The sequence below is a fragment of the Chiloscyllium plagiosum genome, chromosome 21 (assembly GCF_004010195.1).
Source record: "Chiloscyllium plagiosum isolate BGI_BamShark_2017 chromosome 21, ASM401019v2, whole genome shotgun sequence".
In the NCBI taxonomy this organism is placed as follows: Eukaryota; Metazoa; Chordata; class Chondrichthyes; order Orectolobiformes; family Hemiscylliidae; genus Chiloscyllium; species Chiloscyllium plagiosum.
In genome coordinates, this window is record NC_057730.1 from 32,355,099 (window position 1) to 32,378,786 (window position 23,688).

The 23,688-nt window shown below is 41.5% G+C and overlaps 1 protein-coding gene across 4 annotated transcripts in view; it reads right to left on the reverse strand.

The window, feature by feature from the left end:
- LOC122560721 (UNC93-like protein MFSD11) overlaps positions 1–16,521 on the reverse strand; it is a 29,642-nt gene extending 13,121 nt beyond the window's left edge. For 3 of the 4 annotated variants that reach the window (XM_043711690.1, XM_043711689.1, XM_043711688.1), the window contains exons 1-6: positions 16,086–16,521; positions 9,300–9,355; positions 7,996–8,103; positions 5,589–5,668; positions 4,692–4,788; positions 4,184–4,242 (exon numbers count right to left, since the gene is read on the reverse strand). In XM_043711690.1, the coding sequence (XP_043567625.1) occupies positions 4,184–4,242; positions 4,692–4,788; positions 5,589–5,668; positions 7,996–8,103; positions 9,300–9,355; positions 16,086–16,175 (490 nt within the window). In that variant the 5' untranslated portion in view covers positions 16,176–16,521. Of the gene's footprint in view, positions 1–4,183; positions 4,243–4,691; positions 4,789–5,588; positions 5,669–7,995; positions 8,104–9,299; positions 9,356–15,921; positions 16,000–16,085 lie in introns of those variants that run through there. The other variant, XM_043711691.1, reaches the window with a different exon arrangement.
- Between the last annotated feature and the right edge of the window lie 7,167 nt (positions 16,522–23,688).

The window sequence follows — 23,688 nt, forward strand, 5'->3', positions numbered from 1 at the left end:
GGTTCTACTCAACCTCACCAATCTATCTACTGTAGATATAACTGTACATGATATTTATAAGAGTGACCACTGCATAGTCCTTGGAGACAAAGCCCATCTTCACACCTTGGATATCACCAGCATCACATAATGCTATGCTGTCATCATGCTAAATGGGACAATCTTGGAACAGATCTAGCCACTCAAACTGGGTATCCATGTAATGTTGTGGGCATTGATATCAGTAGAACTGTATTCAGCCACAATCTGTAATTTCCTGGCTGGACATATCTCCCACTGTGCCACTAGCATCAAGCTAGGAGATTAACCCTTGTTCAATGACAATCTCAGGAAGGCGTGCAAAGAGAAGCATTCCATTCAACTCTTGACCCCATTGCAACCTTGGTTTGTTTAACAGACAAAGACACAAATGTTGAATTGTCAAATAAAAGATTTTCAGAGATTTATATATGTTTTATTGTAAACCAGTAGTGTAGCAGAATCACGATTTCTACTTTTTCCTTCTCATACCTTCCAACATTTCCCACCACAACACTCCACGCCCCCACAATCACTCCTATTTAAGAAGAACTCTGCTCTTTTTTAATGTAAATCAATTAACAATAAACTATTCACCAGCAGCAGTGTAACTATAACCAAAAACTCACCATCAAAAGGGAGAAATTGGGGGGGGATGGGGTTAAATCAAGTTGGAATTTGAGAGGATAATAAGACCATAAGTTATAGGAACAGAATTTGGCCATTTGGCCCATTCAGTATGCTCCACAATTCTATCAGAACTGATATATTTCTCAACTCCATTCTCCTGCCTTCTCCCTAAAACCTTTGATTCCCTGACTAGTCAAGAACCTATCTACCTTGTCTTAAATACAGACAATGACTTGGCCTCCACAGTCTTCTGTGGCAATAAGTTCCACAGATTCACCATCCTCTCTAGGCCTCACAGTATTCTGTAAGCTTCAATAAGATCCCCCTCATCCTTCTAAACTCCATTGAGTACTAATCCAGGGTACTCAGCCACTTCTCATATGACAAGGTCTTCATCCCCTGATGGACCCCAGCCATCATGGCCCACACCAATGCCGGAAAGCTTCCAGGGTGTTAGTGGACACTGTGTGCTACCTCTCCAAAGACACCTGGATATTGACATAACCATAAAAAGAGGCAGGGAGTTGTGAGCTGTAGATAGTTTGGCCAGGTCCAGATGTAGGCGCATGAGGAGATCTTCAGACTTTCCATCCACACCAGATGAAGAACTCTTTCTTACTTTTAGGGAAACCCAATCACCAAACAATAAGAAACAACTACTACCCAACAGGGATAATGTGACAAGAACCCAATATCAACAACTGAAACAACAACAGTAGGGAAGGGCGGGAGGAAAGGGGGAGAATTAAATTAAAATAGAATTGGAGAGGAAAATAATACAGCCCAACCCCCGCATTTTTATATAATCTAATTCACCAAATAAAAGACCAATTAATGAACACTGCCCACCAAGGGCAGTGAAATAGGGACGGTAAGGAAGAAAGGCAGGGAATTAAATTAAAATGGAGTTGGAAGGCAAAATAAGGTATTTCTGAATGCATCATTGAATGGTGTTTTTTTCCACTACCAAATCACCCATGTTACTTGTTTCTTTTGTCCTCCATCACTAAATCACCTGTGTTTCTGGTCCAATTACCAATTTGCATACAAAGCTTACAGGGGTACCAATTTTTAAAAAATATTGTGTTTTATATCGAGAGGTGCTTTAATGCACAACTGAACAATTCCTTTAACCACCAAATTACCTGTGTTACTTTTTTCTCCTTTATCTTCCACCACTAAATCAATTGTGTTTCTAATCGATTACCAGTATCATATGCAAAACCCATCGGGACAGTGCAGTAACACCAAAAAGTGAGGAAAAGGAAGGGGGAGAGGATGGGGACTAAATCAAAATGGAACCAGTTTCTTTTTTCATTTTTATTGCAGACCCACAACTTTTATACAAATTTTACTTTTATTTCAAATATTTTAAAAGAATGAAAAGCAATTTAGTTTTATAAGCAGACACATACAGAGCTCAGTTCTACCAGAGTGAAACTGCCATTACCACCTTTCACCAAACCACACTCATAAACAGCACAAACTTTTCCTTACACCTGACGGAATCACTTGGGACTAATATTTTCAAGATGAACTAAAGGCTTCAGGCAACGTGCAATTTGTTTTGTACATTTTCTAATCAACCTGTTAAATGGCTCTTGTGATGCAGTGATAATTTCCTTATCTCTGGACCAGGAGACCTGGGTTTAAGTCCTACTTGAACTATGTACTAACATCTCTGATACAGGTTGCTTAGAAAATATCTTTTGGTTGACCATTAAAAGGTCTTGTATTTCTAATATTGACAACTCAACTACTGACAAAAGAACTGTACTCCAGAGATGAGGTGAGATTGACTGTCCTTGACATTAGGGGAGCATCTAATCAACTGGCATCAAGGAGCCCAAGAAAAAGTGGAGTTTAAATTAGATTAGATTAGATACAACAAGTCCACACCGACCCGCCGAAGCGCAACCCACCCAGACCCCATTCTCCTACATTTACCCCTTCACCTAACACTACAGGCAATTTAGCATGGCCAATTCACCTAACCTGCACATTTTTGGATTGTGGGAGGAAACCAGAGCACCCGGAGGAAACCCACGCAGACACAGGGAGAATGTGCAAACTCCACACAGTCAGTAGCCTGAGGCAGGAATTGAACCCAGGTCTCTGGTGCTGTGAGGCAGCAGTGCTAACCACTGTACCACCGTGCCGCCCGTTAATGGGGTTTAGAAGAAACCTGTTGCTGGTTGAAGTTATACCCAGCACAAAAGAAGATGGCTGTAGTTGTTAGAGCCATCTCAGCTCCAGGACATCTCTGAAGGAGTTCCTCAAGGCAGTATCCTGGATCCAATCATCTTCAGTTGCTTCATCAATGACCTATTCTCCATAATGAGATCAGAATGTGCACTGATAACTATCCAGCATCATTCAAGACACCTCACACTATAGCAGTCTATGTCCATTGACAGCAAATCCTGGATAAGTGGCCAGTAACATTTGTGCCACACAAGTGCAAGGCAAAGACCATCTCTAATAAGACTGAATCTAACCATCATGCCTTGGCATTCAATGGCATTATCATCATTGAAACATCCTGGGCGTTACCATTGACCAGAACCTGAACTGAACCAGCCATATATATTTTGGTGACAAGAGCAGATCAGACACTAGGAAAGCTGTGACAAGTAACTCACCCATGTCTACTCAAAACCTGTTCACCATTTCCAAGGCACAGATCAGTAACATGGAACACTCACCGATTGCCTAGATGAGTGCAATTTCAATAATATTCAAGAAGCTTGACACCATTTGATGGGGACCCCATTCAACATCTTCAACCATTCCCTTCACTACTAACGCATAGTAGCGGCAGTGTGTGAAATCTACAAGATGATGTAACACACCAGATTGCTTTGATGTACTTTCCAACTTTCCACCACTACCATCTAGAAAGAAACAATCAGTGGATGCACGGGTACAGCCCTGCTTCCAGGGTCCCTTCCAAGCCACACATCATTCTGATTTGAAACTATATCTGTTCTGTCAATGTTGCTGGGTCAAGATTCTGGAATTCCCATCCTAACAACACTGGTGTACATAAGCCCTAGGGACTGCAACAGTTCAAGAAGGCAGCTCACCATCTCCAGTACAATTAGAGATGGGCAATAAATCCTGGTCTGGCCAGTGATGTCCACATGCCACAAATGAATTCAAACAAAATCTAGAGAAGCTGTGACAAACAGAGTCTGAGACTGTCAGGAGACTGAGTGGATCTATATTAGAATGATTGAAATTACTAATATTGTCTAGAGAAATGTTGGGTTACCAAGTTGACATTTTGTTCAAGGTACCCAGAGGGTTAAATGCTCCCTTACCTCATCATGCCTGTCATCTCTTCCATTCGTCCAAACAGGTCCTTGTCATGCTGATCCTCCACCACTCCCTTCATGACCTCCCATTACCCCATACAGTCAAAAGCCCCATGCATCCCCAACGCCCTGACAAACTCTACCCATCACTGGTTTTCACATTTCCCCTTCTCTCTCACCTGAAAATGGTAAAGCTGGAAGCAAAGTCAATCCTTTACCTGAGATCAATGTTATGTCTCTCCATTGGAGGTAAACATAGAGGTTTCCGAACAACATGCTGTAAAAATACATCAAACTTGTTAGTCACCCAAAACAGAACATGAAGACTTAGATTCCCCACCACAGCAGGTCACCCTGAGACACAGATAAATAAAAGGAAGTGGCAGAATTGAAAAATCAATATCATATCCATTTTGGTTCAGAACAGTATATTGATTTTCCAGTACACAGAATTATATGCAAATTACAACACCAAAATAGATCATTTGGTTCAACTGTTCAATGCTAGTATTTATCTTCAAAGTGAATCTTATCACTTAAAACAAATATAAACATAACAAGCTGAATGGCCTCCTTGCGTGCTGTATATTTCTATGATTCCATTAGGGAGAGGGATAGTCCAGGCTATTAGATTATACCAGGCACCATTATGGGCAAAGAAAGAATATTTAAGGGCCAGGTTATATCTATGTTGCCTAGTTCTTTTAGGAGTCTGCAGTTCTTTACCTGGATTGTAACAGAGCCCAGAAGATCCCAGTATTCCTATTGATAGTGGTGCAGTCAGAGTTCAAGATAAGGAAGTTTCCCTGAGCAGTCCACAGCACTGAAAGAGAAGAAAGAACATGGGCAGAGTTGTCTCCTCAATGTGTACCACTGTACTGAGTTAACTGGCATATGGTGAGATAGTGATTGGGGCTACAACTGGGTTTAGAGACACTGGTGTGAGGAAGTGGGGAGGAAGCAGAAAGACTGTCAAGATTACCAATCCTATTACTGCTCTGGTTAATAGGCATGCGGATATCAGTTCAGGCCATGACTAGAGTTATCTGCAAACTCTCCCTACCTTATTCGACTCACCATCCCTACTCTTCATGCCTCAATAGCATATGGACCCTCATCCTCTGGGCACAAGCACAAAGATAGATACTTGTCTGAAACAGTTGACGAGGAGGCATCCCCAGGGTGTGGAGATAGTGGCAAGGCAGTTCCTCAGGAGAAGACAGCAGGGCAGCATGGTGGCTCAATGGTTAGCATTGATAGTGCCAGGGACCTGGGTTCGATTCCCCCTTCGGACGGCTGTCTGTGTGGAGTTTGCATGTTGTTCCCGGTGGGTCGTGTGGATTTCCTCTAAGTGCACTGCTTTCCTCCTACAGTCCAAAGATGTGCAGGTTGGGTGAATTGGCAATGGTAAATTGCCCATAGTGCCCAGGGATAAGTAGGTTAGGTGGATTAATCATAGGAAATGCACATTATAGGGTATGGTCTGGGTGGAATGCTCTGTGGAGGTTTGGTGCAGACTTGATGGGATGAATGGCCTGCTTCCTGGGGATTCTATGATTCTACAATAGGAGATACAGAGAGACTAGGATTTGGAAATAAAGGTTCAGGATGCATTCTACTCACCAGCTGCAGCAAATCCAATGAAGATGGACGTAATATAGAATGACCAAGTCATTGGCTTACTGAATGAAACCACGTAACCGCTGAGAAAAACAAAAAAAACACAACTACAATAAAAGGCAGGAACAAGGTCATCACTCTGAGCTTTACTGCAGATGCTTGTGGTACAGATGATCATAGAAACAAGAGGAGTGCATTGAGAATTCTCCCTCAAAATTCTCTTTTCCCCCAAATAGTGCAATGCCATAATTTATTTTCAAAAGCACCTATTTATAACCAGCCTGTACTGGCTTCAACCTAGCACAATATAAGGATGTAAACTGCCAACTGAGCAACATTTCAGTTCCTTCAAGGGGTAAATGGGAATAATTGAAGTATTTTATCATTCACAATAAAATTTTTAAAAATGACCAGAATTAGTTTTGGATTTGATTGAACTAAGGACAGCTGAACACAATTTCCCACAATCCCCTAATCCCAACATTGGAAGGGACTCTTCTAGTACAGTGGACATGTCATGACGTCTGAGGCAAGAGTCCTGGGTTCAAATCCCACCTGCTCCAGAGGTGTGTAATAACATCTCTGAACAGGTTGATTAGAAAATATCTGGAAAGCAGACCGAGAAGGGCTCTTGTGGCACAGTGGTATCCATCAATGTTCTTGATGCCTTTGCCTTACAGTTAGCTGGCCACCACGGGGAATGCAATGATCTGTTTCACCCTCCAACTTTATTTTGATTTATCCCCTTCCATCTCCCTACCCCTCCCTCACATTTGATGGTGTGCATTGCCTGTAACAGACTTTGCATGTAAATGTCTAATTGGCTACATGGGTGATTTACTAGTGGCATTTAAAAGTTAAAAAGAAAAACAATTCACTGTGATTTTATGATGGGAAAGCCATTCGGTTATAGGTAAGAGCACTTCCAGATTTACAAAAAGCAGGTCCAGAGATGAGTCTGCAGAACTTTCTAACCCAGGCAGGGACTAACCTATGTATGTCAGAGTAATGGCGCTATTTTGGTGTTCAACAATAATTGATGTTCCTTTCCAGTCAAATTTCCTGAGTTATTAAACTCTGCAACATAAAATGATTGTCCACAGATTCTGGAACAAAACTTTTTCTCTGCTATGGTTCAGAATCTGGTGTCCAATCCACCCATGGGTTGGGGCTGTCTCCATGAACTTGGTGGTTAGGCCTTACCTGTAGCAGCACAGCTAAGTGAACAAACCAACAAAAAGGAGGCCAGATAATGGCACACTTACAGCAAAGTTGAAGGCCACTCAGCCTGTTGCACCTGTGCTGGTGGTAGAGCCCTTTCTTATTTTTCACTATTTAAATTTTATTCTTTTATCAATTTTGAATTATGAGGTAGAAATCACTGATGGACACTGAGTCAACTTAGATTTAAAAAAAGAATGGATCAGGAAGTCTTTGTTTATTATTGAGGCCAGGCCTGGAGGCTAATTGCAGGCTGAGCCTTGATTAAACACAGTGACCCGCCAGGAAAAGCAGATAACAGAAAATTGCTACCAACAAGGTCAGTACTTGGAAATTAGTTCCAGTAAGTCTGAAAGAGTCGCCATGTTCAATTAGATGGCAGCTGTTGAAAGGTGACTGAGATGTCAGGGAGTGTCTAACAGGGTTGAACCAGAATTAGTTGTTCTTTGGAACAACGTCATCTCAGAGGTTCTGGGCTATCACTGAGACAGCATGAAGATTTGAAAGCTCCCTGTCTACTCTGATATATCAATTTCCAGAAGCCTAAATAGAGGAGGAATTGCTGCCTTTGCCTGGGTGAACTGAGAACCCTGATCAACATTTCAGGAAAGAAAGATCAAGCAGTCCAGATTTATACCTGTGAACAATGCATTGTGAAGGACATTTATGTAATCTGGCTAGTTTTGTTATTTCTTTTATTTATCTCTCAAATGTGTTTCTGTCTTTTGTGTGAATGAAACTGAAAACAAATGTTATGGGTTTAAAGCATAGAAGTTAATCAGCTTACTGTGCTGTCCAATTTTCTTTCAGCTAATGTTAGTTGGGGTTTCTGGACATTAATTCCTCACAAAGTCTAGTGTTGGTAATGCAAAAGTCTGGTTAGGAACCATTGTAGTGACTATTTGGGGGTCTCTGATGGTTTAATTTGATGGTGTTATGAATACAGGGGTCAAAAGACTGCTTTGGTTCAGCTGTCTGTCTCTGTATGGTAGTACTGGCTCTTTAAAACTCTATCCAAATATAATCCCATTCTTTCTCATCATTGAGTGGATATAAGATTCAAAAGAACAAAGGATTGAAAGTTCCCAGGGTACATACTAGGAATATCAACTGAATTGATGGGGCCAAGTTTAACTTGAGTAGATATCAGCAGTATAAGAGATAAAAACCTACCAGGGTCCAGCATTACCTGTAAACAACTCCACTGAAAACCATTGACATCTTCGGTCCAACAACTGCTACCACAGATGGTGCAATGAGATTAGAAGCTGAAAATACTCCATAAATAATGGCAAGGCTGGCAAAAGAAACATAAGGAAGTTTGATGCTTGGGCAGGCCATTTAATGTTCCATTCTTGCTCTTCCCACTAGTACTGGCAACAACATTACATTCTCCCCTACCCGCTGGATCTCTTTCCACAACTGATGTGAAATTTACCCCATCGTGGGTGTCTGTAGAAAATGTTTCTTTTGAAACAGAAGTATGATGTGCTGCACATTAGGTTATACATTGGACAGATAGAAGGTGCTCATAATAATCAGGATGATTCAAACTGGCAGTAAGACACAGACAAGGCATGTTCATAGATTATACTGGGGAGCAGTTGGAAGCTAAGAAGTACATTTTTCAATCCCAAATCACACTAAGTATTGCTCAGACATCTTCTCTGTGCTCACCTACACTGGCTTCTGGTCCTACAATACCTAAATGTTAAAGTTCTCATTCTTGTTTTCAAATTGCCCTATAGCCTCATCCCTCCCTATCTGTAATCTTCTCTAGCTGTGCGTCCTTACGTGTTTTTTGCTAACTTCCAAATCAGGCATCTTGTTCATCCTGATATTAATTACTCCACCATTGGAGGCAATGTGCCTGGTGTACTAAGCTTTGGAATTCCTTGTCTTAGCTTCTTTATTTCTCTATCTCCTTTGGGATGCTTCTTGAAACACATCTCTGACCAAACTTCTGGTCCCCTGTCCTAAATATCTCTTACTTTGTCTTGATGTCAAATTTTGTCTTGTTTGCCTTCGGACACTTTACCACATTAAATGTTCACTCTGGTCCCATCATATGACCTCACAATGGCAAGGAATTATTCTGCTATGGATGAGGCTTATGGCTGAAATCAAGGTGCACATCCTGGGGAACATCAGATTTCCAGCACACCTCAGAGAACAGAGATCAGTGTGCCACACAAGCATTAATGCCAACCAAATCATGTGAAATTTGTCTTGTGTCTTCAGCAAAATTGAACTCTCTCACTTGAGGTGAGTTTGGTGATATGGGGTTTATTGCGTGGCATCCCTACGGCCTTGCTCCCTCCACCCTGATGAAGCCTGTGGACGTTTGGCAATTAATCAAATAATATCGACCCCACTAAATCACCACCTGGAAGCATAGTGTAATGATTCAGAGATAGGTTGTGAGGTACCTCAGTCCACATATAATACTATAGACTGTTTCAGCAGTCAGTAAAGAGTCAAGATTTCTGGTACCTGTTGTAACCGCTGCCGGAGAAACTGCTGTTGGTCAAACTCCTTATTACTGTTTGCTGAAAAATAACAGTGAAAGGGTTTACATTTATAAATTTATCATAAATATCCACAACTGAAGCATATTCACATTACACTTCTTTGGTACACAAGGGCCAACCATTCCCCACATTGCTCGACCCCACAAGCAGGAATGAGATGTGTTTATTTGTTTTTAATAGCCTTGGTTGTGAATTGGATGTTGAATTACAGAATCAGGGAGGAGTCCCCTTTCAGTACTGAACTTTGGATCTTTAACATCTGCCCCAATTAGTAGAATGGACATTGGTTTAATGTTTAATGTTTTATCTGAAAGATGCCCTTATAACAGTACTGCACCCTCTTAATACTCCAATGAAGAATCACCTTAAATTATGTGCTCAAAGTATGGCCTGTGGCCATATTATAGTTAGTAATGAATAAAGAAATAAAATATTTGGAAGAGGTAAATGTGAAAGTTAATAGATTCTAACTTTAGGTAAGGCTGACTCTAATGGCATGAATCAAAGACTGTTCACGGTAAAGTAGGATCATCTGTTCATGGGTGTAATGCCACTAATCAGTGGTAAGTGTTCAAAAAGTAATTTAATGTGATACAAAATCAATTTATTCCTTTAAAGGGCAGGGTTTCTATTTGCCTAAAATACAGACATAGACAACTAAAGAGGTGAGAAAACATTAAAAACTTCATTGCTGGTTCGCACCATGCTGGTGAACAGAAAGCATTTCCAAAAGAAACAACAAAAGGACAAAACAGAAAGTCGAAGCTATGAAAGGAGGGTATTAAAATAAGCTTAAACTTTTACAATTACTTTGGGATAAGAAAGTGGTTGGTGTGTGTGCTGCCATCCATATCTTCTAATTGTGCGTTCTTTCCTTAAGGGTTACATGGTCTACTGTGTGCAATGGTAGCTACTTTCTAGTTCAATGGGAAGAGGCTTGAGGTGTAAACAATATGTGGTTTATTCCACCTCTGCAAATATATACAGGTCATAAGAATAGGTTCTACATCACTACAAAGACTGTTGGGAGGACATGGCCTTAAGTCTGTCTCCCATGTGATCTTACTTCCCGTCCTATAAAGTCCTTATGATATTATTGCAGTGGGTGATGCTTACTTCACTGGGTCAAGTATTAACCCTTTTGGATCCTTCTCAACGCTCAACAGTTGGAGTAATATGGTCCCCTTGAAAATATATAGGTGATATTGTGAACAAAAATAAGCAAATGACGGACATACTGAATAGTTACTCTGTGTTAGGATTTACAGTAGAATGAAGGGACAGTATGCCAGACAGAATGGCACCAGACCCAGCCAGCATGGACTCAGATAGCAGCCCAGGTCAATGTCATTTCATCAAACAAGAGGAATGCACAGCAGAGCTTCAAGAAGGTAAGTGATCTTCTCAGCTTTGCAAGGTAAGTGTCACTACCTTCTCTCTACTACCTCACACTTACTCTAACTCTGTCACTGCACACAACTCCCACCACTATCATTATCCACTGACCAACCATTGAAGTCAGATTGGTGTTGACTTGCCAAAACACTCCTTCCTGCAGTATCCCATGCTCTCCCATGCTGAAATATTTTTATTCATGTGATGAGAACATCGCTGGCTAGGTCAGTATTTATTGTTCGTTCCAAATTGCCCAGGGGGCAGTTAAGAGTCAACTACTGTGCTGTGGGTCTGGAGTCACATGTAAACCAGACTAGGTGAGGATGGCATTTTCCTTCCCTAAAGGACATTAGTGAACCAGATGGGTTTTCCAACAATTGCCAATAGTTTCATGGTCATCATTAAACACTTAATTCCAGATTTTTATTGAATTCAAATTCTATAACCATCTGCCCTGGGTCGATTCAAATACCCCCCACTAGGCCGTCACGTCTCCAATGTTATATTTTGGAACTGGCTTTAAATATAGTCTTTATTCCCTCAGTGTCACAGCATAATGCATCCCATCCCCAGTCTTGAGTTTCCCATTTTCCCAAACACAGCATGGATTGCTCCCTGATAATCCACCCTTGATTTTTACCGCCCAAACCTTCAGGTGATCATGGCCAACCCCAGAATGATTTGCAAGGACAGCCCTGCATAAGCACAGTCTAGTTTCCTGACTGATTTAGTAATAATCCCAGACTGGTTGGACTTGACCTACAGGATTGACCATGGAACAGTCTCTGGACTAGAGGGACATGGATCCTGGGATCCTGATTGTATCAAATGCCTGACTGATCGTGGCTCACCCCTTGCATTGAGATCAGACAATACACTTGACAAAATGTGGTGGCACGCCCTAACCATAGATCACCTTCAATCCTCGAACAAAATGGATGAACTTAAAGCTAGGTTTACCTTCCGGAAGGGACTGAAAGACTGCCGTGTATTCTGTTTTACAGAGACATGGCTCACTCCTGCTATACCTGACTGTGCCTTAAAACCTGAAGGTTTCTCTATACTGTATATCACGTGGACTGCACAGCATTCGCAGGGTAGGGCAAGGGGCAATGGAGTCTGCCTCCTAATCAACACCCCCCGGCGCTCACTTACTGCACATCAGATCTAGAGTATCTAACAGTGAAATGCAGTCACTACTATCTGCCACACGAGTTCACCTCCGCCATCCTAAAAGCACAGTAACAGACTTCATTAGCAATTGTATAGAGGACTACGTGCCAAAGAAGTCAATCTGTGTGTTCTCCAACTGGAAACAATGGATGAACCAGGAAATCTATTGTCTACTGAAGATCAGGCATGTGGCATTCAGATGACCTGGACCTTTACAGGAAATCCAAATACGAGCTCTGCAGGGCCATTAGAGATGCCAAGAGCCAATGCTGGGCTAAGTTAGAGACACAAACTAGCCACACACCCGCCATCTGTGGCAAGGTCTACACGACACAATGGGCTACAAAATGAAGCAGAACAGAATAGTGAACAAAAGTACATCCCTCCCTGATGTGCTCAGTGCTTTTTACACTCAGTTCGAACAGAAAGGCAGTGAAATGTTGTTACCTGACCCGACAGCCTCAGACACACCTATTCTCTCGGTCACCATGACAAAAGTCAAATTGGCCTTCTTGAAAGTGAATCCATGGAAAACGATGAAGTCCCCAACTGTGCACTCAGATCCTGTGCAAACCAACTGGGAAGAGTATTCGCTGACATCTTTAACCTTTCCTTGCTACAATCTGAAGTCCTCACCTGCCCGGGATTCATTAGCCTTACTCGTAAGACGCCTCGCATTGAAATAAATGCAGTTGAATTCATCAGAATTACCTTGTTATCTGTCTTGCTCTTGTATGCCTTTTCCAATTAACTTGCTATTTTCGGATTCCGAAGCACCTTCATCTGTCTTTCAACTTTTACTGCAACTGAGGACCCCCAAGTCTCCTAAAATAGAACTAGCAAATTTCCCTCCCAGAATACTGGTCCCTTTCCAGTTCAGGTGAAACCCATCCCTTTTGAATAGGTCTTCTCTGCCCCAGAAGAAGTCCCAATGATCCAAAAATCTGAATCCTTGCACATTGCACCACCTATTCAACCATTGATTTATTTGCCCTATGCTGTTATTCCTATTCTCACCAGAATGCGACACCAGGAGTAAACCAGAGATTACTACCTTTGAGATTCTGCTTAACCTTCTACCTAACCTCTTCTATTCACTCTGCTAAATCTTAACCCTTTCCCTAACAATGCCATTCCTCCAGTGTGTACCAACAAGTTCTTATCAGATCTGTTTGAAGTCTGTCCCCTTTAGCATGTTAGTAGTGACACACTACACGATGGAGTGTCTCTTCAATGTGAAAATGAAACTTTCTTTCCAGAATGCTGGTGTACTGGTCACTCCTACCAATACTGTTAATGAGGGATGCATCTGTAACAGGTAGATCAGGGAGTATGAGTTAAAGTAGATTTATCACCTGACACAGATTCGGTCTAGCAGCTATGTCTTGTAGGACACGGCTAGCTTGGTCAATAGTGGTGCTACTGAGCCACTCTTTGTGAAGGACCTTGAAGTCCACCACTCAGAGTACATTCTGTGCCCTTGCTATCTTCACCTGTAGTGTTCAAAATGGAGGAGTACTGATTTATCAGCTGACTGTGATACACATGGCTTACTATACATCAGTGCACACAATATATAACACAGTCAGGTTCTTATAGAGTCATAGTCATTGACACATACAGCATGAAACATACTCTTCGGTCCAACCTGTGCATGCCAAACATAATCCTAAACTAAACTAGTGCTACCTGCCTGCTCCTGGCTTATATTCCTCCAAGCCTTTCCTATTCTTGTACTTATCTAAATGTCTTTTAAATGTTGTAACTGTGCCCACATCCACCACTTTCTCAGAAGTTCATTCCACAAGTGAACCCTCTGTGTAAAAAATTTGCCCCTCGTGTCCTTTTTAAAACTCTCTCCTCTCATCTTAAAAATAAGCCCCCACAAGACTTGAAATCCCCCATCCAAGGAAAAAGACACCTACCATTAACCCTACCTATACCCTCATGATTTTATAAACCTCTATAAGGTCACCATACAATTTCCAATGCTCAAGGGAAAAAAGTCCCAGCCTTTCTTTATAACTCAAACCTTTCATACCCAGCAACATCCATCTTTGTGATTCAAATCTGTTTTTGAAATTTGTTTACAACACTAATTATTTACAATGCAAGAATATCACAGAATTATGCACATTCTGGGTTCTAAGTTTACTGCGTTACAGCAAATTACACACATATAGATAATTGACTACACTGACTCCATTGCATTGAGAGAATTACTGCAGGAGAGCAGAACATCCACATGTACAAACCTGATTGGTTTGAATCTGTGCCATAAGACAACAAGTAGTGCCCCAAGTCGTACTGATCTTTTTTACCTTCAACAATTCTGACATTCAATATGGTTCTTCTGATTCACTATTTCAAACTAAGCCTGAATTGTGGAACACATTCCATGGGCTGAAAGGTCATAGTCATAGTCATGTCTTCTTCTGTTCTAGTACTAAGAACTAATTTATGGCCTCTTGTCATTAATCAGTGGAATTAATGTTTCAACATATAATTTTAAGCTTTCCCAGAATATGGAATACTTGTTGGATGTTCACACACTCTGTGTACTCCTTTGACTACAGACTTAAATTTCAGCTTTCATGTAGTAATTCTTAATTCTCAACCTTGCCATCATCCTGATGCATCTACGCTGTAGCTATCATACAGAGAAGGAAAGAGAAAAAAAGTGAGAGAGAGAGATGAAACATGTTCATAAGCAAAGATATAATGTTAAGTTTATCGAAACACTGTGTGCTTGTAGTTATGAGTAGGGACTTGAGTGACTGAAACAATCTGTAATTGAGCAGAGAGGGGATTTTTTGAAGTTTGTATTGGTATAGAAAGATTTGAAGGTACAAGGCTATAGGAAGAGAGCTAGGCAATTGGATTGCTTTTGGTTGTTTGAGCAGTGAGCCAGCATAGATATGACTGGCCTACTCTGTGCTGTAAACATAATATGGTTCTGAACAGCAAGTTAAATTGAGATGTGCCCTGTGACTCCTGTTCAAATGATGTCATGATCATGGGTTGCTGGTGGGAGATAATGTTATTTAAAGAACAGAGTTTCTGTTGTGTCCCAGTCATGAATTGATGAGTAAATAGCAACAGTAGCCAATTATTTCAGTTTCTTCTGTAAGGTCTGTTTGTCCCCTCAATTCCAGATGGCTTCTTGCCATCACTCCTCCAGCATTTCATTCTTTAGAAATGGGATGCACAGTGAATGTTTGCTGACTGTTTGACTATGGTGGGCATAAACCTCTTCCCTGTTAGAAGCCTGAGGATTCCCTTGTCCTCACCCACCAATCTACAGCGTTTTTGTCACCTCCAGCATATGTCATCAGTAAACACGTCTTCCATCCCTTATCAACACCCTGTGTTCACTTCTCAGTCACCCCCAACATCCTTCTTCCCATAGTAATTTCCCATGGAAGCACAGGAGAAGCAATCTGTCCTGTTCTGTATGTTTTTACCAGTGAAGATCACAACCCACTTTCCAGGTGAAAAACAGATTTACTTAAACTTTTTTTCTAATCTAACGTATTGTATTTACTGCTCACAATACTTTGGGAAAAGTAAGAGCAGGTTGGGTGTTCAGTCAGTTATTCAGGCCGCAAAGATGACACCAGAGTATCCAGCAACCTGTAATTTTAATTCTCTGATTCATTCCTACTCCGACCTCTCCTACGCGGATCCAACCAAACTCAAATAAACTCCACGAACCTCGATTAGGAACGTTTTGCAGTCTTTCCGGGTCCAACACTAAGTCCAACAGTTTCAAATCACAAGCTCTGCCCCTTGTGTTTTGGACAGCAACTGTTGGTGGTAAATTCTACCCTGTCCATTCAAACTTAAACAATTACATCTATTATTTATTTGTTAACATCTCTCTTTGCACTGTAATATCTTCGTTTTTAATTGTTCCTCATTCCACAGACCTTGCAGCTTGTTCTTTAAACCTCGCCTTTCACCGCTTTGTTTATAAACTATTACATCTCAAATCATTTTAAGGAAACTTTACAAACCTGAAACTTTAAGTCCGTTTCTCTCTCCACAGATGGTGAACATTTCTGCCCGTATTTCAAGTTTCCAGCACCGAAAACAAAGTACTTAGCCCTTGTAATAGAGCTTAGCAATGGATTCGCTCTCCCTGGGATTCGCTGCCCATGTCAACTGGGCTAACACTCACCTCTATGTTCCCGCAGGTAGTGAAGGCGGTGAAGATGAGCATGAAGCCGATACCCAGGAGGTAAACATTGATCACCTTGCGATCGCCCATTGAGACACTGAACGGTGCAGCAGCAGCTGATAGTTAAAGAGAGTGGAGATTACTCTGTCCATCAGAGAGAGGGGCGGGGTTTGTTGCGTGAGACTGTCCCTCACTCACCAGCACCACTAATCCAGAATCTGGTTTCCAGCATCTGCAGTCATTGTTTTTACCTCGTTGATTGATACCAGAGCATCTGGTTCCTCTCTGATTATTTTTTCTCTCTTATCCGGCATCCTGCAACTCATGGCCCCATAAACGAATTTATACATGGTCCAGTAGTCGACTTTGAAATGTATCACAGCGTATCCTAATCCTCAACTGATAGTTTTTATACACGTTTCTCAACAGCAATATAGTTGCTGGCCAGTGAGCAAACTTCCCCCTACTAGTAGATGGTCATAAATCTTCCCGAGACCAGCTGAACACAGACTCGATGGAACCTGTGATCCCACTGACAGTGGCTTTACACCGAGCCACCAGCAGCTCTGAACAGAATCCTATTGTGCAGAAGGAAGCCATTTGGCCCATCGTAACAATGCTTTGAGGTCAGTCTTAACTCCGCAGCTCTTTCCCATATGCCATCTACAGCTATGGAAAATTAACATTTACAGTGAGAAAGACAATATTTGAAATAGGACAGGAACAATTCTGATAAGAGGTTGTCATCTTGAAATGTTTACTCTTTCTTTCTTCACAAATGCTACCTGATCTGTTGGGTACTTTCAGTGATAATCTTTGCACTGATTTCTTGCCTCCTTCAGATTATTGTTTAACAACCACAACCGGAGGTAGGTCATGAAATGGAAGGTGGATGGAAAGCAGGTTAAGGCAATGATAGATGGAAGAGATGAGGAAGTGGGTGACTAGTGCCAACATCTCTGTTTCTAGCCTGCAGCATTGCTCCAGCAAAGCTCAACCCAAACTGGAGGAACAATACTTTATCTTCTGCCCATGTGCTTAACAGTTGATTTTAACAATTTCAGAGTGTAAACACCCTCCTCCATGTTTGTCACTCAACCCCACAGTCTAAGATCCTGTTCTGTTGGTGTTCCCAGCACAGAATGTGGTGCTGGAAAAGCACAGCAGGTCATCAGGAATGTGCTTCTTCATAAAGAGCTTATGCCCAAAATGGCGATTCTCCTGCTCCTCTGATGCTGCCTGACCTGCTGTGCTTTTCCAACACCACACTCTCGACCCTGATTTCCAGCATCTGCAATCCTCTGTGGCACAGTGGTTAGCACTGCTGCCTCACAGCGCCAGAGACCCGGGTTCCATTCCCGCCTCAGGCGACTGGCTGTGTGGAGTTTCCTCCGGGTGCTCCGGTTTCCTCCCACATTTCCAAAGATGTGCAGGTCTGGTGAATTGACCATGCTAAATTGCCCGTAGTGTCAGTGAAGGGGTAAATGTAGGGGTATGGGTGGGTTGCGCTTCGGCGGGTCAGTGTGGACTTGTTGGGCCAAAGGGCCTGTTTCCACACTGTAAGTAATCTAATCCTCTCTTTCTCCTAGTTGTTCCCAGTGCAGACAACTTTGGCATAACAGCCTTCCAGTGTGGTGACCTCCCATCCTGGCCTAGCAGCTCCCCACCAGGTGTTGTGGCGTCCCAGGGTAGCCTCCCAGCGTGGCGTGGCATCCTCTGCCTAGCATGGTGGTCTGAAGCAATCTCCCAGCCTCATGATTCTCAATGTGAAGCCCTGCATGGTCTGGAGCCAAGACCTGATGCTGACTGGAGGCTCGGTGCCAGAGTGAATTGATTGGAAGACTCTTGTTCTGGACTTTTATTTCTGCAATGCTGGATATTTTATTTCTCTATTTTCCAAGATCTTGTAACTAAAGAAGCTGTACTGAGGTATCTTTGTAACGAAGATGGAGCTATACGTGGCGACATATAAACTTTTCACTGTACCCATGAGTATATGTGATAATGAAGCTAATTCACTCATTCATTCTATTTCCAACATTTCTACATTTTTCTACATATCTACATATCTCCCTTTCAGCTTATCATCAATTCCTTTGTTGCCTCTCCATTTGTCTCTCTCTCTCTCTGTTCATGTATCCTACTCAATTCCTGCTATTCACCCCCATCATCAGCGTAAATACCTTTCCCATCTGGTTTCAGTCCTGACAAAGGGTCACTAGATTTGAAATGTTAATTTAGGTTTTCTCTCTACAGATACTGCCAGACCTACTAATCATATCCAGCATGTTCGGTTTTTGTTTCAGATCTCCAGTGTCTGCAGATCTTTATTTTATTATAGTAATATAGGAAACCTGGAGTGAATGAGAGTAAATGAGAGAAGACATGCATTCAATCATGAGAGTTGAGGATCATGAATTTTGAGAGCAGATGTGGACAAAAGCAGAGTGAAGTGAGTGTGAGTGAGGAGAGAGAAGAACTTACCCTCATCGAGCAAACAAGGTTATTGACTTCTTTAAAAGCTGAAAGAACTGCAGATGTTGTAAATCAGAAATAAAAACAGAAGTTGCTGGAAAAGCTCAGCAGGTCTGGCAGCACCTGTGAGCTCTGTAGACGGGTCATTGGACCCGAAACATTAATATTGCTTTTTTTGCCACATTGCTGGGCATTGTTCTGGTTTGTGGTCACTGCATTGATGCAGGAAGCAACTTTGGATAAGGCTGGCAGGATCTTGTCCATGGTGTCCTCTGGAAATCCTGAGGAAACAGGACGGCTCTCCTTTGCACCAGTAGCCAGTACTTCCACTATAGATAGCAGAAGATAGTATGGGTAGGGTATCATAGAGCCCTGGTGCATAGATAATGAGATGAACTGTACAGATTAGCTTGGAAAAACTCACTAGAATTTCATGGAGAGAACCCCTCCATGAAACTCGCCAAAATTAACATTTAACTAATTACTAATAAAATTCAGCCCGATGACTTTATTTATAAAGCTCAGAATCCTGTAAGAGTTATCATTTGCTTTCTCAACGTGTCCTACCACCTTTAAGGATTTGAGCCCATAAAATCCAGGTCCCTCTGACCCTGCATTCCAGTTAGAATTGTTTCCTTTACTTTACACAACCTTTCCTCAGTCTTCCTACCAAAAGATGTCGCTTTAAATTTTACTACATTAAATTTGATTTGCTACATGTTTGCCCATTCCACTGATATGTCTATATCATTTTCAAGTCTATTGCTATCCTCTTCACAGTTCACAATATTTCCATGCCTTATGACACCTGCAAATTTTGAATTTGTGCCCTATTGATCAACGCTGAATTTAGGTTCCTGAAGAAGGGCTTATGCCCGAAACGTCGATTCTCCTGCTCCTTTGATGCTGCCTGACCTGCTGCCTTTTCCAGCAACACATTTTTCAGCTCTGATCTCCAGTATCTGCAGTCCTCACTTTTTCCCTATAGATCAACATCTAGGTCTATATTATGTGTCAAGTACAACAGTGGTTCTAATATGGTATTGACCTCCAGGATACCCCACTGCATACTTTCCTACTTTCCTAATTTATGCAAAGCCCAAACCACAAAAAATAACTATTATTTAAAAAATAATCCATTTGCATCTGTCATTCAGTCAAGTATTTTCTGTACTGCCACTGCTTCTTTTATTCCATGGGTTTCAAATTTAGAAGTAAAAGTGTTATGTGGCACTTTATCAAAATACTTTTGGAGGTCTAAGTACACCCATCAACTGCATTATGTTTGTTAACAGTCTTTATTACTTCATTGTAAGTCTCAACTAAATGAACTCTCAGCTCCAGGAACCCATGACAGATTTTTTTGAAAGCATATGTTTAGTTTCTAGTTTGTTCCTTTGCAAGGAAACACACACGGCTGTCTGGGATTATGATGAGGCATCTACATATACTGACTCATTGGTTCCTTGCCAATGTGAACCAACTGTCTGCACTGTTTATTCTGTACATAATGGCAATAGAATTCAGTTCACATGGTTTCTAGAGTAAGTAGGAATTGGGTAAGAATCCTTAATGAAATGGGAACCATTACTGATTCAATTAAAATCAAGGGAAGATTTACACTCATTACATATTTTCACAACCTCACAAAACATTTTATAAACTAATAAAGTACTTTTGAAATGTTCAAACCACAGGATAATAGGACAATACAGGACAAAACATGGTCATTCAGTCCATTGTAACTGAGCTGGCATTTTAAAGTGCTAGGGAATTAGTGCTAATACCCTACTTTTTTCTCATAACCCTGTGAATGTTTTCCTTTAAACATTTAGAATAGATTAGATTCCCTACAGTGTGGAAACAGGCCCATTGGCCCAACCAGTCCACACCGACCCACCGAAGAGTAACCCAACCAGACCCACTTCCCTCTGACTAGTGCACCTAACACTATGGGCAATTTAGCATGGCCAATTCACCTGCCCATCTTTGGACTGTGGGAGGAAACTGGAGCACCCGGAGAAACCCACGCAGACACGGGGAGAATGTGCAAACTCCACACAGACGGTTGCCCAAAGATGGAATTGAACCTGGTTATCCAACACCATTTTGAAAGATGCCATTGATTGTGCTTCCACCCCACCCTCTTTCAGGTAGTACATTCTTGACCATAACAACTCTGCATATTTTTCCCTTTTCACCTCTTTTGTATAGTAGCTAATTTATGCAAAGCCCAAACCACAAACAATGAGTTAATAATGAGCAGAAGGGATTCGTGAGAATGGTTCCAGGCATGAGGGAATTCAATTGTGAAGATAGATTGGAGATTTAGGACTCTTCCTTGGAAAAGACTGAGGGGCGATCTGAGAAAATTATTCAAATTCATGAAGTGTCTGGACAGAGTAGATAGGGAGAAATTGTTCTTGCTTGTGAAAGGATCACGAAAGAGAGGGCACAGATTTGGATAGGAAAGTGTTGGAGAGATATGGGCCAGGAGCGGACAGGTCGAACAAGTTTAGTTTGGGATTATGTTTGGCGTGGACTGGTTTAACCGAAAGGTCTGTTTCCATGCTGTGTCACTCTATGACTCTATTTAAGGCACTTGGTAAAAGAAGCAAAAATAATTTTACTGAAAACTTTTTCATGTCGTGGATGGATAAGATCTGGAATGCATTGCCTGAAGGTATAGTAAAGCAATATTCAACTAAATCCATGCCATTTTGAAAATAAAGAATGTGCATTGTTACAGGAAGAAGGCAGAAGAATGGCATTGAGTGAAATTTTCATTCAGAGATCTTTTGCCAACATAATGGTCTGAATTCTCTATAATGATAAATGAACACTTTTAGAGATGTTGGTTGTGAAAGTAATATAGAGTCACAGACATTTACAGCACGGAACCAGACCTTTCGGTCCAACTCGTCCATGCCAACCAAATATCCCAACCTAATCTAGTCCCATTTGCCAGCACTTGGCCCATATCCCTCTAAACCCTTCCAATTCATATATACATCCAGATGCCTTATAAATGTTGCAATTGTACCAGCCTCCACCACTTCCTCTGGCAGCTCATTCCATACACACACCACCCTCTGTGTGAAAATGTTGCCCCTTAGGTCTCTTTTATATCTTTCCCCTCTCACCCTAAACCTATGCCCTCTTGTTCTGGACTACGCCACCACAGGGAAAAGACTTTGTCTATTTATCCTATCCATGCCCCTCATGAGTTTATAAACCTCTACGAGACATCCCTCAGCCTTCGATGCTTCAAGGAAAACAGCCCCAGCCCATTCAACCTCTCCCTATAGCTCAAATCCTCCAACCCTGGTAATAGCCTTGTAAATTTTTTTTGAACCCTTTCAAGTTTCACAATATCCTTCTGATAGGAAGGAGACCAGAATTGCACGCAATATTCCAACAGTGGCCTAACCAATGTCCTGTACAGCTTTTCAGCAGTCTAATTCTCTTTATCAATAATCAAGGAAAAAAACTTCTTCACTACTGTGAGTCAAATAACCCATCCATATTCATACTACTGCAACAGTTTTAATACCCATTTATTTTCCTTTTTTCTCTGAGAATTCCTGAGTAGTTCCTCCTGCTGCAATTGGTCTCTCCTTTAACTTTCAGAAAGTGGCTTCATTTGTACAGTCTTATTACAATAGAAGCATATCCTTATCTTTATAACATATTTAGGTTCTAGTTTTTCCTTTATGACTTTGGAGGTCCTTCTCTTTGTTCCCAAAACCTAATACTATTTCCCAACATATAACTGTTGACTGCATAACATATAATAGATATCTGCCAGAAATGATGCTTCCCAGAGCTTTGATACTTGACGCTCATCTAAATAAGATTTAAGGTTTACTGGAATACTATTTTGGAATTCTTCCATTAGCATGATTGCTTTCACATTTTCAATTATTTTCTTGCTGACTTCAGTGATTGAAACCACTAATCTCATAAAATGTATTTTGTTTTGCAAATTCTTGATTTCTTTTTTGTAATCTTACAGCCAAACAATGACCATCATCAGCAAGAGAGAATCTAACCATCGCTCCTTCACTTTCATTGACATTAGTATCACTGAATCTTCCACTATCGAAATCCTGAGAGTTACCATTGACCAGATACTGAACTGGATTAGCATGAAAATACTGTGACCACAAAAGCAGGTCAGAGGCTAAGAGTTCTGTGGCAGGTAACTCACCTCGTTTCTCTCAATATCTATTCAAGGCACAATCAGGAATGTGATGGAATACTCCCCATTTGCCTGGATGACTGCAGCTCCAACAACACTCAAGAAGCTTGACATGATCCAGCACAAAGCAGACTAAGACATTAGGAAGATGTCATCTTCTCTTTTACAAATATGGATTTTTAAATTATCTATTTAACAGAGCAGATTGGGCTTTTGTTTGATATTTATTGCAGTGATTGCCTGAATTTTGTGCTCATGTCTGAAATTTGTGACACAGAAAGAAAGGAGCTACAACTGTATCAAGGCTGACACAGATTTAAACACCACAACATCACCTCTGCCACTAAAGATCAAAAGGCAGCGTGAATCTTAAACCTGGAGCAAGGTTAGGTTGCAATAATGGGCCCTATTTTAATTTTGTGCAAGAAGATCGATTTTGAATCAGTTGAAATCTCATGGCAATAATTCGGCAGGAACTGTTATCACAGCCCCACTGCTAACATGCTTTACCATGTCACTGTGGCTTAAGTGGTCCCATTCATGTTTCTGAGTTACAGATTCTCAATTCAGGTATCCAATCTAGGGTTTAAATACAAAAATACGCATCTGAAGGAGTGCTGCACTTGTTTAAAGTGCTCGAGGAGAAAGTGAGGACTGCAGATGCTGGAGATCAGAGCTGAAAATGTGTTGCTGGAAAAGCGCAGCAGGTCAGGCAGCATCCAAGGAACAGGAGAATCAACGTTTCGGGCATAAGCCCTTCTTCAGGAATGAGGAAAGTGTGTCCAGCAGGCTAAGATAAAAGGTAGAGAGGAGGGACTTGTGGGAGGGGCGTTGGAGATGCGATAGGTGGAAGGAGGTCAAGGTGAGGGTGATAGGCCGGAGTGGGGTGGGGGCGGAGAGGTCAGGAAGAAGATTGCAGGTTAGGAA